At 34.8% G+C, this 15,287-nt stretch overlaps 1 protein-coding gene across 2 annotated transcripts in view; it reads left to right on the forward strand.

The window, feature by feature from the left end:
• Positions 1 to 736: 736 nt before the first annotated feature.
• The window catches only part of LOC120782526, a 66,822-nt gene continuing 52,271 nt past the window's right edge, over positions 737 to 15,287 (forward strand). Inside the window, exon 1 of one of the 2 annotated variants that reach the window (XM_040114836.1) lies at positions 737 to 1,122. In XM_040114836.1, coding sequence (XP_039970770.1) covers positions 855 to 1,122 — 268 coding nt within the window. In that variant the 5' untranslated portion in view covers positions 737 to 854. Of the gene's footprint in view, positions 1,123 to 10,562; positions 11,020 to 15,287 lie in introns of those variants that run through there. The other variant, XM_040114837.1, reaches the window with a different exon arrangement.

The raw sequence follows: 15,287 nt of genomic DNA on the forward strand, positions 1-15,287 counted from the left end.
AACTATTCAGATCGGATCATTATAACATATAGCTGGCTTACAAACTGAACGACTGTATTTCTTGTAAGGAATCTTTTGTATTTGTGAGGGGTATTTTAGCTTCGGTGCAACCAAATTTAACGGAATGAGAATTACGCTAGCTGATATAAATTCCTAGATTCTTGCAGCTTAAGATGCCATTCGCGATTGTGTTAAAGTCACTTAAATTGTGCGACTGTAAGGGAATTTAAGTTTTTCATGCAACATGGCAACCCTGCTAATGCTATTTAATTTCCACTTCATTGTGCCAAAACAGCGATACAACTAAGTAAGGCACACGCACACACAAACGACACGCGAACCGAACTTTAAGCTGCAGCGCTACTGTGTAAGACAACGTGTAACCCGCACACCAGCAACCATACATACAGTTGGCCCACCCCCCACATACACATACCGAGAACGGTGCCAACGACACCAGCTGCCTTAGCATAGCCACGCTGTAAGGCAACATGCAACAGCACAAATCCAACGGCGGCAAGCGCCAACGCATGCAACGCGGGTGTGTTTTCATCTCAAACTACAATTAAATGCACAAATACGCCTAAACACGAGCATTTAGCCTACACGTGTGCGCGCGCCCACACGCCTATATGCGTGCATATGCCTATATACATGCATGCATGCACAATTCACTGTGCGCCCACAGTTTCGGAACGCTTTGTAGCAGTTTACAAGCGGTGCGCTAATGGTCGGCCGCACGGTCGCTCGGTCGGTCGATTGTTATTGTTTCGCCTGCGTGTCTGTGTTCAGTGCATTCGTGCAATGCTTGTTAGCCAACATATTTCTTTGTTGCAATTCGAGTTGCCAGTGAAATGTTGCCGGCTGGCCGCCTAGAACGTTGCGCGCCATCGTCTCGGTCTACAGCCGCCTCCGCCGCCGCTGCTGCCTCAGCCACGGGCGATTGCAACTTCGGTGCGCTTTGGTGGTTCTGGTGGTCGACGCTACACTTTGCCGCCATACTTGATGCGCTGCGGCCGGCCAGTGAGCGGCGTTTACGTTTGCGCCAACGTCAGCGCGCACGCCAGCGGCAGCGTCATCAAGGGCGCCAGCATTGTCTCTCAATTAAGTCCGCCATATGCAGTAAGTTACAAATTGCTGGCGCTTTATTAGGTTATTATTGTTGGTAGTAGACCGGTCATTGCCGCTGCGGCGCGTACGCCACTTCAAAACGACTCCACTGCGCGTTGCACTGCCAAGTAAGTGAAGAGTGTTTGCGCGTTGTTTTGTTTGCCGCCAGTGCTTTGTCGCCTTTGTCGTTATCGCTGTCGTTGCCGTCGAGAATCGACGTTATCGACTCGCAATTTTCCGCCTGCAGTTTTCCAGTTGAATTTCCATTTTCAATTTTCAGTTTCGGTTTTGGTTTCGGTTTCGTTGAATCGCTGGCGCATTACACGCTTGAATGCTTCGTCCGTCCAATTGACGTGTAACGGAATTTCGCTGTCATATGCTATGTTTGCTTCACATACGGCCACGCTGCGTTTTTGTGTCTAATTCGTGCGCGCAGTGCGTTTAGTAGATGTCGTCGAACTGTGCGCGTGTGGTGAGTTGTTGTTTCAAAACGCTTCAATTTGTTCGCGTTTATATGACGCTCGTGTTCTTTTATTACTCTGCGTAAATAAACTGTGTATCCGGCTGAATATACTTGCAGATAAAACGTGTGATTTACGGCTATAATTTTGGTTTGATTTTTAAACTCGAAATATTTGCGAAATGCATTCATCGATTTGTATATATTCGGATGTGCGTGCGTATGTGTTAGTTGATATTAGTATTTGCATTGTTTTATCAAAATATACAAGCGTTCACGCCAATAAGCTGAGTCACAACGGAATTTTCAACCATTGTCGGTTATTTGGCTTGTATCGCATAGCATCACATCGCATCGCATCACTTCAAACGCTCAAAATCAACGACTTCCTGTTTGTTCTCTAAACATCGGCTGCATCGTAAATGTTTTAATAACAGAAAAAGTATGACACAGTCGTCTCGTCACCGCTATTGTTGTTGCTGTTGTGTATCATATATTTTTTGTATGATTTCTGACATTCGTGCTAAGTTTAGGTTTCGTCATTGCTGGGGATCGTCACCATCCGAACAAATGGCGGCCACAAAAATTCAAAATAAATTACATCTGAAAAGTACGGTATGACCTCACCTACCTTTAATTAAAACTTCTCATGAAAGTAATTTTCAAACAGCGCTTTTAAAGGGTAAACGTAAATATAACTAACAGCTGGTACTTCGCTGGAAGTTTTGACGAAGTTCTACTCTTAATTGATGTATATTATTTCATAAAAAGTGGCATTAGAACAGAGCTTTAGCAAATTGCACTTTTTTGTTCCAAAATTGTTAGATTACCCACCGATTTTTGAATAGACATTACCCTTCTACATACATTCCTCGTTTTTGTGCAGCATTTGGGAGACATTTTTAAGGCCTAGTACTTTTGGTTCCGTTGGATCGGAAAGTTCGAGTAGTTTTGCAACTGAAACGAAAAATTGCTTTATACAACTTGAACCGCCCGTTTTTGGTGCTAAAAATGCTCTATGTATACCCTTTACTCTCGTTTCATACACACCGAGACCTTTTGAGAAAATGAGAGGAAGATGTGTAGTTGCTCAGAGAACATCACTGCTTCTATAACAGATCATTTTAGGCCAGAGGGTGCTTATTGAATTTCAAATCAGAGTTTAATTCTTAAATGCCCTGAGACAGTTTGAAGCAAGCAAAGTAAGGTGTCTAGTTGCTGAGATGGAGCGTTTTGCACTAGCATGTGCTAATTGAGGAACCAGCCGTCTCCTTCGCTAGAATTTGTATTGTTATCGTCCGTATTCTCATATGAATCATATATTGGAACATGACGAGTGCTTAAAACAACGCGAATTTTCATTGAGAAAGGTCTTCAACTTTCACCTTGCTTCTTGCTTCTTATTAGCATATATGCGTGTATACTATACTTTATTTCTACAAATTTGTAATATACTTTATAATTTTTTATTTAAAAACCAAGAATTGGCATTTATTCATAAAGAAAATAAATATTTAAGTTAGAGTCAACCGGAAAATTTTGAAACTTACTCGCGACATTTAAATGGTTTTGCTGAAACAGACAATTTATTATCTTGCATCCTACATTGTATTCTTGCCATTAGTTATTAACGAAAAATAAATAAATAAAAACTATACGGTTGCGTTGGTTAAAAGCATTGCTTAGTCAGCAAAGTACCATTTTGTTTATTTTCTTAAAGACACGAGTATTAATGTTTCGAAATTGTTTTCCCGCTTGGCTACCTGCGCTGCATTTTGTCATTCTAAAATATTGCATAAATAAATACAAATGCCCAATAAATCTTCAATAGCTGCAGTGTCTGGTATTTTCAAGTCTAAAATGGGCAGCTGACAAACATATGAGTCTAAAATATACAAATTGCATTCTTTAGTATATATAGTACTTATAGATAAATAAATTTCCAAATATTTTTCCTAAACAATTTCTACTGAGAATTACATCTTAGGAGCCCAAAGATGATTAAGTAGACCCCAGCGTTCCAGTATTGTTGCCGAAATGCATTGAAATATGCAGATAAGAAGAAATAATAGGTATATTTAGCTTGTGTCCTTGAATCCAGCACAATCTTCGCAATGACAGTAAAAATTAATTTTTTTAACTGTAGGCTTAACTCAACTCCTTCTTTTTGGCTCCAAGCCGGAATTGATGTTTTTTATTTTAATTTGAAAGCAAACTAAATAATGAAGAGCTCTTTGTAAGTAAGTAGCTAAGATTTGTTGTATACCGAAAAGCAAAACTTTTGACATCTAAAGCGCATGCAGCAGTCGATTCCTCACCTCTATGCACGTTAAGTTTGGGCCCTGCTCTTTTGTCGAAAATTTAGTTATGAGTACCACAACAAAGTTTTACAGTTGATTTGAATATATGAGAGTATGTGTATGATAATAAAGTGTTGCAACTGTTTGCCATTTTGGCTCCAATTGATTATACCAGTTTATGTGGTTTGTACCAGTAGCTTGTTCGATTCATTCCTCTTGTGTACGGTTAATGTGAATGTAATAAGATATTGGATATCTCAGTAAAGTTAAGTAACCGTGTGCTTTCTGTCTACATTTGTTTATACCAGTTCAAGGGGCTTAGACCAGCTGTTTGTTCGTTTCATTATTCTTCAAAAATTCAAAAATTTAGTAGTGCTTTCTAAATGTTTGAAACTTCATATCTTCGTGCTATTCTCTTACAGTCTCCGTGAAAAAGCCGTTTCTAATGTCGCTGAATAAAACACTAGGATCACTCGTATTTCCGATCTGATGATTGTCTTATGCCACATGTGTGAGAAATGTGACACTATTTATTTCTCAAATTCACAATGAGGAAATATTGCGAATATATTTTTCTATAATATACTCTCCTTTCGGTGCAATACCCGAAAGGCATGTGAAAATACATCCATATTGCGTTTTACTTTAAAAATTATTGTATTTTATATTTATTGCCGTTTATAAATGAGCATTTAATTCCTTTGTTTTTATATTGCTTTTTTCTGTTGCGAACGTTTAAAATTTAATTAGGACTATTTAATGCGGTCGCAATTCAATTTGGCAGCCGAAATATGAGCAACCATTAAAAATTTTCCACGAGCACATGAATCGTTAACACTAAGTGCGTGGCAATGGAGTTATGAGCCGTTGAATGGGTTTTTGATTGGTTTGTAATTTGCATAAACATGCAAAGGAATTGCTGTAATTTAGGGAAACGAATATAACTTATTGCACCTTTGTTTCAAGGTTATGTACTAATTCTGATAATCGATAATGGAAATGAATGGCACAAATACGAAAATATGTGCTCTATTTTATAGGATAAGCCGTCTAGTATTATGTAAGATTAGTGTGTTTGGCGTAAGCACCCATAGAGGATCTTTTGATGGTGTTTTTCAATTATATACAATAAATTAATCAAATCGTTTTGATAACTAGAATTTTCTATTATTTACGCTTTTGGAAGGATATATGTATGTATACAATCTTCTCACATAATTTATGCGATTTTTCTGGTTTTTATTTCACAAATAGAAGTAGTTTCACTTAAAATGTTGGTTCCTTTATTAGTAAAATGTTGAAGACATTTTTTTAGATAAAAAAGTTAGAAAGATTAAGTTTAGGTAAAACTTTCAGTGCTTCAGTAACTCTGAGTTTGATTTGATATTTATTTAGACATGTAAATTATATTTAAGGGAGTGTTCTGCCACAGCAGACAATAATGTGGCCAATTTTTTGCTAATTGTGTTGCCTGATTTCGTTGTAAAATTGGATTATTTGTCTATAAACACAAAGTGATAGAGTTGAAAGCATGCTAAGATTATATTTGGTTGTTGACGGTTGGTTAAAAAGGGAAGCGCCGATCGCCAGACCGCAGACGGTCGCACTTAGGCTATCATTGTGAACGCGTGTGCTAACCAAATCAAGCTTTATCTAGCAACTCAGTGGGTGAAGATTATATGTTATGGTAGCGTTTACACCAAACAGGAAAACTAATCGATAAACTCGAGTTTGTGAAAAAACTTGAAGGCACTTCTTACAATGCTTCGAACTATTTAGAGATACTAGTATTTTTTAACATTCAGTTTCTAACATTAAAATTTCTAAAATTAATGTTAATTAAGTGCAATGAGGATCGGCATGTCAATGGTTGCGATAATAGCCACATCTTTCGTCTTTTAGCGTATTTTTATTATTGCACGCGTATTTAGTTATGCACGTTTATTAAGTGTTTAAAGTTGGCTGTGTTTATGCAAAATTCTTTTCGCACATTTCTTCAAATTAAGCTCACATATTCGCACAATAGCTGGAGTGAAAGAAATAAGAGAAAACTGAATGAAATGCTCACATTTTCCAAGCGCTTAAAGCGTATACGAGATTTTGCGCAAACAAAATCCATAGAAATTAAAAGCGACTAAAAAACACGCTCACAAACAAAATAAAAACAGAACAAGAGAAATGCATGAATAATAAATATATTGCCATAGTAGAGAAAACATAAGTGAAAGCGAAAACATTTTCAAAGCAATCGAATTCAAGTGAAATGAACTCAAATGGACGCGCAAAGCGAGTGGAACGAACCAACAGAACGATAGGGCAAGGTAGCGGCGATATGGTAGTGGAAAATCATTGGCTGTTGCCGGTGCAATAAACAAAATTAAAGCCAAAATATACATACGTTCCTCAGTCTGTGAGTATGTAGCAGTATGCAGGCAATATGACTATGAATATATTAGGGTGGTCCGTTGGTGAGGAGAAAATAGAATTTGCTGACTCCCTACAGTGTGTCTATCAAACCTAAGAGACTTATGCAAGTTTACAGTTGAAAATATTTTTTGGAGTGTTGCCACCTGTTTGGAAATTTAAAAATGTTATTGTTAATTTGTTGATACTAGTGAAATGTTTCGTTGTGAGCAGCGAATTAGAAATACTTACTTAAAAAAGTTAAACTATTTTTAATAGCGTTACCACCTGTTAATAATTGTTATGATCAATAAAACACTGCATATACATACATATATACGAGCAACCGAATAAATAGATAAAAGAAAAAATTTCTGTCAGAACTATTTATCTTTGTTATACAATTTTTTTTAAAGCTTTGCCACCTGTTATTAATTTCTGCCAGAGTTATTTATCGATGTTATACTATTTTTTTAAAGGTTGTTGGCATTTGATAAGATTAATAAAGTATCCACATATGAGCATCAAAATAAATAAGAAACAGAATTTTTTTGTTTGGCCATTATTTACCAATGAGGGTTGCCACCTGTTAGAAAATTTTTTGTTGTTATAGGCTTCGCGGTCGGTAACAAATATCTAGTGAAAGCAACTTAAAATTGTTATCAAAATTTTTTTTCTGTTTCGGTCTACCCTAAGCCAAAAACATATTTGTAAAGAACAGAGGAACAAGAAGAAGAAAAAAATTCCTGGATGAGTGATTCGTCTACAAAAGAAATAGGCTGAAAAAACATTTCACTTCGACCAACTGACTGACTGACTGAGTGACTGATTGACAAGCCGGCAGACGGACGCCCAGTAAATGTCAGTCAAGTGGGCTTGATATTTGTATTATATTGAAGATACATTGAAATGGAAAAATAACAGCCTCGGTGGGCGCAGATCAACGCCAACAGACGATCAGTGACGGATAAGTGAAAATGCCAAACGCGTAATGAGTTTGACGGCTGCAAGCTTTGCAATTAAGAATAATAAAAAAAGTACAGTAAACACTGCCTAAACGCCATTGTTGGAAATGAAGAATTTGCAATAAATTCTGGCATACTTGAAAGTATACACACGCAGTTAGACAAAGTGTCTGCTAATGATAAAACTTACGAACACTAATAATAACTAATAATACCAACAACAACCGAAGCAATGACAGCAAGTGGCAAAACTCGCGAATGCTGCTTAGTAAACAACATTACAACAGCGCCCAAGCAGCGCACAGAAGATATACCGTGTGGCACTGGTTGGGGGTCATTCGGTGTTGGGCGCAGTTGGGCCAACGCGTTCATTGGCTTTAGTGGCTGTCAGCCAGTGCGCGCACAGCTGATTGAGTTCATGTGGCGCGGAAGGTTTACGAGCGCGCGCTTCTGTGTGTGCGTGCTTGCGGTGGCGTTCATATATTATATAATGTTGTCGGGTCGATGTTGCGCCATGTATGGGTTGCTGTCAGCGCTATTAAAGCCCCCCTGTCTCCGACACCTTTGTGTGCCGCCCATGCGCTGCCAATACAAATCGATAGGAATTAACGAATTCGTTCGAAATTTTCAATTTTTCAAAACAAAAAAAAAGTAAAATAAACGCGCACACACAAGAGAATCCAAAACAAAGAAAAGTGTGTAAAAGAAAACGGTATAGAAAAAGCACAAGACGACGCGCCAAGCAATGGCGGCGAGTTGGAGAGTCGCGGGAAAGGGGCGCGCTAAACGCGCTGAACGCGCATTGTTAACGCTTTGCGACGCTGAAGTAACGAGCGCACTACGCGCCACAACTAGACACAAACGCCATTCAACACCACAGCCGAGAGCAGTGCACGCGTCAGCAAGTTTGTTTGTTGACGAAGCACCCACCGTATGGTGACTGCCAATATCAGTGGTATCGGCCAAATCGATGGCGACAGCACTGGCGTTGCAGTGTGCTATTGATGTTGAATTTGATGATGCCGTCACCCGCGTTGTGGTGACGATGACTACAGCAACAACACGAAAACATAACAGCAGCAATAGTGGCAGTGCAGTGACAGCAACAGCATCGACGACGGCGACTGTGACGGCACCAAGCGGATTCCGGCTTAACTAACTGCCGGGCAGCGGTGCTCTAAATACGCGAGTGACACGCGATGCAAGCTGGAAAAGTGCATTGATTAATTGAGAAAATTGTGTAGCAAGTTTTTTAGTGAATTACCAAAGAATTGTGCAATAAGTACGTTATCGTGCGAGAGCTAGAGCGCTGCCATGAAAAGTCTTGAAGAATAATTAAAAATATTTGTTATAGAAAATTCAATAAAATTCATGTGTGTGTGTATAACAACATTAATATTGGGTAATGAAATTGGAGTGGCGTTCAGTGAAAAAATTTCAATTGAAATTCCTTGCAAATCCATTAAAAAAATTAAAAGAAAAATTTAAAAAAAAAGAAGTTAATTGTGTGAAACATATAAATATAGTTAGTGTCATATGATGTGCTTTCAGCTTTTTGCCGTGTCACCAATTTAATTTGAAAAACTCATAATATTCGCTGTTATAAGAAATTCGCTTTTTAATAAGGAAGCTGCAGTTTTAAATTAACAAGCCAATTACGAGTGATTGTGAAGTGAACTTTTTTTATTAACGCCTCGTGAAATAAAAATTCTATAAAAAGTAAAAAAAATAATGTCAATGTAATAAAATAATATATATTAGCTTAAATTAAAATAAAATTTAATAAACTAAAATAAAGTGAAAGGAGATGAAATAAAAATATAATAAAATAAGTTAAAATAAAATAAAAGTATGAAAGCCATAGCAACGTTCTTTAAAATGAAGTGAAAGCGGGTTATGCTGTTATATATAAGAACTCCCTTTTTATTGGCATAAACCATTTCAATATTACACAATTTAGCCGGTCAATTTATAAAGCAGAGACCAGATAAATCAAAATAAATGTACTGTGAACCATCACCTGTCTTAAAAAATTAATGTTGCTAAAAAAATTTGTAAGAATTTTTTCATATCCGTAAAGCTCTTCCACGTATTTAAGGCATTGAGATTGTGAGATCGTAACATTTTTGTGGTCTTCGGCGATTCTCACCAACTACTTTAGTCACTAAGAGAAGAAATAATTTTCCAGCTTTTTGTTGTTATTGTTAATTTTGAGACATTTTATATGTTTCAAAATATTTTTCAGTATGTTGCATATGCTTTTACAGTTTTCTGCGGATAAAAGTCCGTGTGCCTCCATTTCTTTAAGCAGCTTCAGTCTTCGTTAAAGAGAAGAGTCTCGAGAAACAAAACGGAGTTCTGATTAAGTTGAGATATATACTTGCATGTACTTATATTAGGCTGGGTCAAAAAACGAATTATTTTTTTTTGCTACTTACTGTAAAAAATGGTTTTGCAGTAAATTTCTTACAAATTTATGAGTTCTCAGATTTACAGAAATTTTTTTCTTCATTGAGTTATGAATTTCTTTGGAAAAATATGCTATTTGTGTGCTAGGTATTTTAGATCTTCAAAGTTTTGCTTCAGTTACAGTCGATTAGCAGGATTTCAGAAACCGCTTACTGCACGCTTCTTATTTTTTATGTAGAAAAAATAAAGCCAGTCCGAGTCCAAAATAGTTTTTATATAATATTTTTAGATCAAAAAAATAAAAAATTATGTTTAACAAAATTAAGAAAAAACTTACAGATCTATAATTATATATTTTTTAGAAACTCCGCAAAGCTAAACGAGCTGAGTTTTATAAAAAAATATCTTCAAAAACTACAAAAAATATTTTGATGAAGCTCAATTGCTTGGAAAATAGTTAATGAAAAAAAAAACTATATAAAAAAGTGAGAAAATAATAAAAATTCTCAGTGTAATCTAAAGCAAAAACATTAAAAAACAGGAAAGTAAATAAATATTAATTTAAAATAAAAAAAATTTAGAGGAAATGTGAGAATTGATCGCTAAGAATTGGAAAGTTAATTGTGTGTGTAAGTTAATGCTTTAATCCAAAAAAGCATGCAAAATATTTAATTAAAATATTTAGAAATAAAGATATTTTTTTAATAAATATGTACGATATTAAATAATATACAATTTCCTAATTACAAACCAAAAAATAAGTGAACTTTAATTATAATAATGAGCTCTAATTATAACAAAAAAGTACGCAGTAAAAAATTAATAATAAATAAATTTCAAAAAAAATACGTTATTAAAGAACTTAAGTTGCAAACAGGCTGCTTAAATTCTGTGAATTGTTATTTAACAACACATTGTGTAAAAAAATTAAAAGCTGTGATGTGTGGTTATTGAAGTGATGCGATCACGCGATGTATGTAGGTGTTTAAAACATCATTTGCGAATTCAATTAATGTTATAAAATTTAAAATGTTTTCATGCAATTAATCCCAAGTGAGGTGACAGCCTAACACAATTGATTGTTTAACTAAGTGACATACAAAAATATATACCTACATATATGTAAAGTGCCGCCCACATACGCTCGCCCCTTGGAGTGCAAACACTTCACACAGCGCAACAGCGGGGACACACGGTGGCGACAAAGCGGACGACGCGGCATAGCGGAGCGACAGTTGGTGGTGAAAACGTGTCATGCATTGGCTCGATGGCAGCATTTCGCTGGATGAAAATTTAATTAGTGGACGCGTCAGCGGCGGCAGTAACGGTGAAAATAGCGACAGCAATCAAAGTAAAACATCATTGAAAGCAAGTAGGTTGCGTTGCGCGTCGGTGACATTTTAGGGGTGCCGATTGTGTAACGAACTCCCTCCACGCATTGTGGGTTTTGCATTTCAATTTCGATTTCGTTTTCGATTTCAATTACACTCAACTTATTTACATATGTAACACTTGTTTACATGCCATTTTCAAATGTGTACATATGTATGCCGATATGTGCGTGCATTTGTAATGACAATGCAAATTGCCAGCGTAGCGAACTCACGTCTATTCGACTTTGTATATAATTTAAATATATATGCCATGTGTATGGTTTTTAGAGCGGGTTGATTTAGCGGAAGCCAGAAAAAAAACGAGAAAATCGTACGGATCATTCTGAACCACTTTGCCTGAGAAACTATGAGTTTAAAGCTTGTTTCGAGCCAGCGATTTCGAAAGTTAAGGTTTTTAGTGATCATAAAGTTTTTTGTCCATTTTTGAGACATCGTTTGCATCGGACAACTATATCACATATCTTCCGCACAACCGAATATTAATAAATATTATTTAAACTTCGCCTTAAAAATCGCTGGCTCGAAACTGGTTTTAGACCCATAGTCCCTTAGGCTAAATTTTTCAGAATAATCCGTAGAACATTTCTCGCATACGCAATTTTATGAACAAAAACGACCCGCCGTAATGATTTTCCAGTTTATTTCATAAAATCTGTTCAGGTAATTTAGCGTCAGTTTGCAATGCTCTACTCTGCGTGTGCTATTTAACGGAATATGCCGCCTGATATCCTGCGAGTATTTATCTGATTGTCCCATCGATAAAATATGAAAATTTATGGCAGTTGTTGCGTACTTGCTATGTGTGTGTGTAAATCATTTATGCATAGATAAGTTCTTCCAGAAAAAAGTCATCAATTAATAAATAAAATATAATTAAATTCATTATGTGAAAATAATTAAATATTAAATAATTAAAATCGTTATACATGAATTGTTAAATAACAAGAGCGGTGACTTACTAACTTTACTTTTTCAAAAAATATACGTTTACATTTCACCAACAAAATATACTTATATCAATTAGCAAACAGAAGATGTAATTATCTTCATTAATTCATATGACCTGGCGGCATGCTAACAACACGGCTGAACACGAAGTTGCTATAAAGCGAGGCTCAACTTCGTCTTCTCAATGTGATTCCGATTCTCAAAAAGTTTAATCATATTGAAATAATTGAGAGTTAAGAGATACAAATATTGATACTTTTCCTTTTCTTACTCATGAAATTTACCGCTTTTGATTGCTGTTATTAATTCACATACATCACATCACTGAAATCACATCACCTTATTCATATGCTATAAGCTCAAGCATAAATGTTATTGTTTTACTACACTATTGCTTATACAAAGTGATTCATATCAATTCATTATAGCCCAACGCATCTTTTTACCAATCACAAAGTTTTATTGAAAAATATGACATCACCACATGACATAATATCACATCGCATTTATTTTTAAAGCAATTCTATTATTCCCTATTCAAAAGCACGTCAACTTCACATCAAATAGTTTAAGTTATAACAAAACATTGCCACATCGTATCGTTTAAGTCGTAGTAGTATCGAAAAATGTCACATCACCACATAACATAATATCACTTCTCATTCATTTTTAAAGCAATTCTATTATTCCCTATTCAAAAGCCCGTCAATTTTGATTTGAAGTAAATCGTTTAAATTATATCACATCATTACCATTGCATCAGATCGTTTAAATCATGGCATGTCAAATCATCACATCTTATTTAAATATAAAGCAATTTGCTTATTCTCTTTTCATTTAAAAGCATGCCATCTTCGTATCAGTTCCTTTAAATTATATCACGTAATTTCCACATCTCATCGTTTAAATAATAACGAAAAATGTCACATCACCACTTGACATAATATCACCTCTCAATTCAAAAATCAATTGCTTATTCCCTTTTCGTTTTAAAAGCACGTCAACTTCACATCAGATCGTTTGAATTATATCACATCCACATCATATGGTTTAAATCATAGCAAGTGAAATCATCATATCACATCTACGAAATCAGATTTTCCACAATATATCAATCTAATTTGTTTTACATAATTTCTTTAAAAAAATTAAATCAATTCACACAATCTTCATTTTCTACCCCATATCTTTGTATCATAAGGTATTATACATACCTTAACCCCACATCACAACTCTCAACTGATATTTTTCTACAATTCGATTATGATATAAAAGGTACGCTCTGTGTATCTTTTCTACAATTTTTCTAATTAACAACTTATATTACTTCCTCTTGCCATTGTCAAACGTTCAACACATTACTCATTCACATAATATTAAAGCATTTTGTCACTTCATCATCAGCAGATCGAAATCATATTATCTCGCAGTATTATATCATAGGACATTAACTTAAATTAATAAAAATTTTGTCAAATTGTAATATAAAACATCATTTACCTTCTTCCAACACATGATATCACATCACGCAAATAACATTCACCTTTAGCGCATCACATCATAGTTTGCTAACTTATGTATATCAAATTCCAATATAACGACACATCATTAAGAGAGTTTTTATAGTTTTACAAGTTATTTGTTATAAATTATAACATCACTCATTTTTCCTTTCAACAAAACTCATTAAGACAGCACATCACAAATCACATGCGACTCATATGATATTTTTCATACCATTTCCAAATATACAAACTATTACTAATTACGTTTTTATTCAATGTATGCATCACAAATCACACTCAAGTTTAATATAATGCAAATGAAATCATTCAAATTACATCATATGATGTCAATCACAACACAGCGTCTGATATCACATCATACCTATAATGACATTATCTTATATCGTTTTAAATAAAATAACATCACTTCATGCCATCTCAAAAGGCTCATCATAATCTTATCACTTCACATAAGATATCTCACACGCTTTCTAATGTGATAATCTCACAACAGGTGACATAATAACACACGAACTAAAAGTATTTTGAAAGTAAGTGAGAATATTTATGGAATTCATATGTGCACAATGTTGCGCTCATGCATCAAATCGTCTATTGAAGTGCTTTTTCCAGTTAAAATCAACTGAATTGTTTTAAACTGACTACAATGTGCAATGAAATACAGTTAAATATTTATAATGTATTTTATAATTAGAAATTGCGTTAGGTGCTGCGCAACCGTTGTACTCACACGTTGCCACACTAAATGAAAAAAAAAACGTAATAATATCATTGCTTTTGCTTTTTGTTTGCTTAAATACACACCAACATCATATTGTGCTCATTTATAAAACAATCAAGTCGCGCCTTTGATATGCGTTCGAGTATGAAAGGCAATTGTTCGGTTATTTAAAGATCTTTCAAGTGAACATTTAATTAGGAATATTCAATTTTAAATGAAATAAAACGTTCGTTGAATAACTTTAAAAAGCCAAACAAAAAATTAATAATTAATGAAGCAATGACTTGTGAGCTAAAATGTGCACGTGAATACATATTTATATATGAGATTTAATATATATTTATGTATATGTATATGTGTATGTGCGTGCCTGCGTGCATGTACTGCACATTATATTTGTCGTAAATAAGTATACGAAAGTCAATAAAATATTTATATTGTTTTGCTTTGTCAGACACAGGGTGCATTCTCAGTGTCTCTTGAAATGATTGAGCTGGCGTGAAAGTGTTGTGATACGCCAATATTTGCATTATACTATTTTTCCATTTCAAAAAATGCTTTCGCATAGTTTCAAAAACCAACAGAAATATATAAATCTCAAGCAAAACTTTCTTACTAGAACTAATTTAGTTAAAATGTCTCACCCTGTACTTTACAAGTCGAAATATGTTGCTCTTAGTTCGAACATCTTCTCGCCGATTCCCCAGGCCGCATTGAATTAAGTACCATTTCCGTGCTTTAATGAAACAATAATTTTTTTCTTTTCATTATTCTTTCTTTTCTGTGTACTTACCGGTTCCAACATACATACATATAAATATATATAAGCACGAGCAACCACACAAATGCGTGGAATATTTCAATGGATATTTTTATTTGGCCATAACGCATATTGATCGAAATATTTATTTACATAAGCTGTTTGCAAAAAACCAAAAACAAAAAAAAAAAAATAAATAAATAAATGTAAATAAAATTGTGCTCTGTTAAGCCTCTAGAATTTGATAATTTTATTTTTATGGTTTACCGAAAATTGGTATATTATTTTTGT

Source organism: Bactrocera tryoni, chromosome 1, assembly GCF_016617805.1.
Source record: "Bactrocera tryoni isolate S06 chromosome 1, CSIRO_BtryS06_freeze2, whole genome shotgun sequence".
NCBI classification, from domain to species: domain Eukaryota; kingdom Metazoa; phylum Arthropoda; class Insecta; order Diptera; family Tephritidae; genus Bactrocera; species Bactrocera tryoni.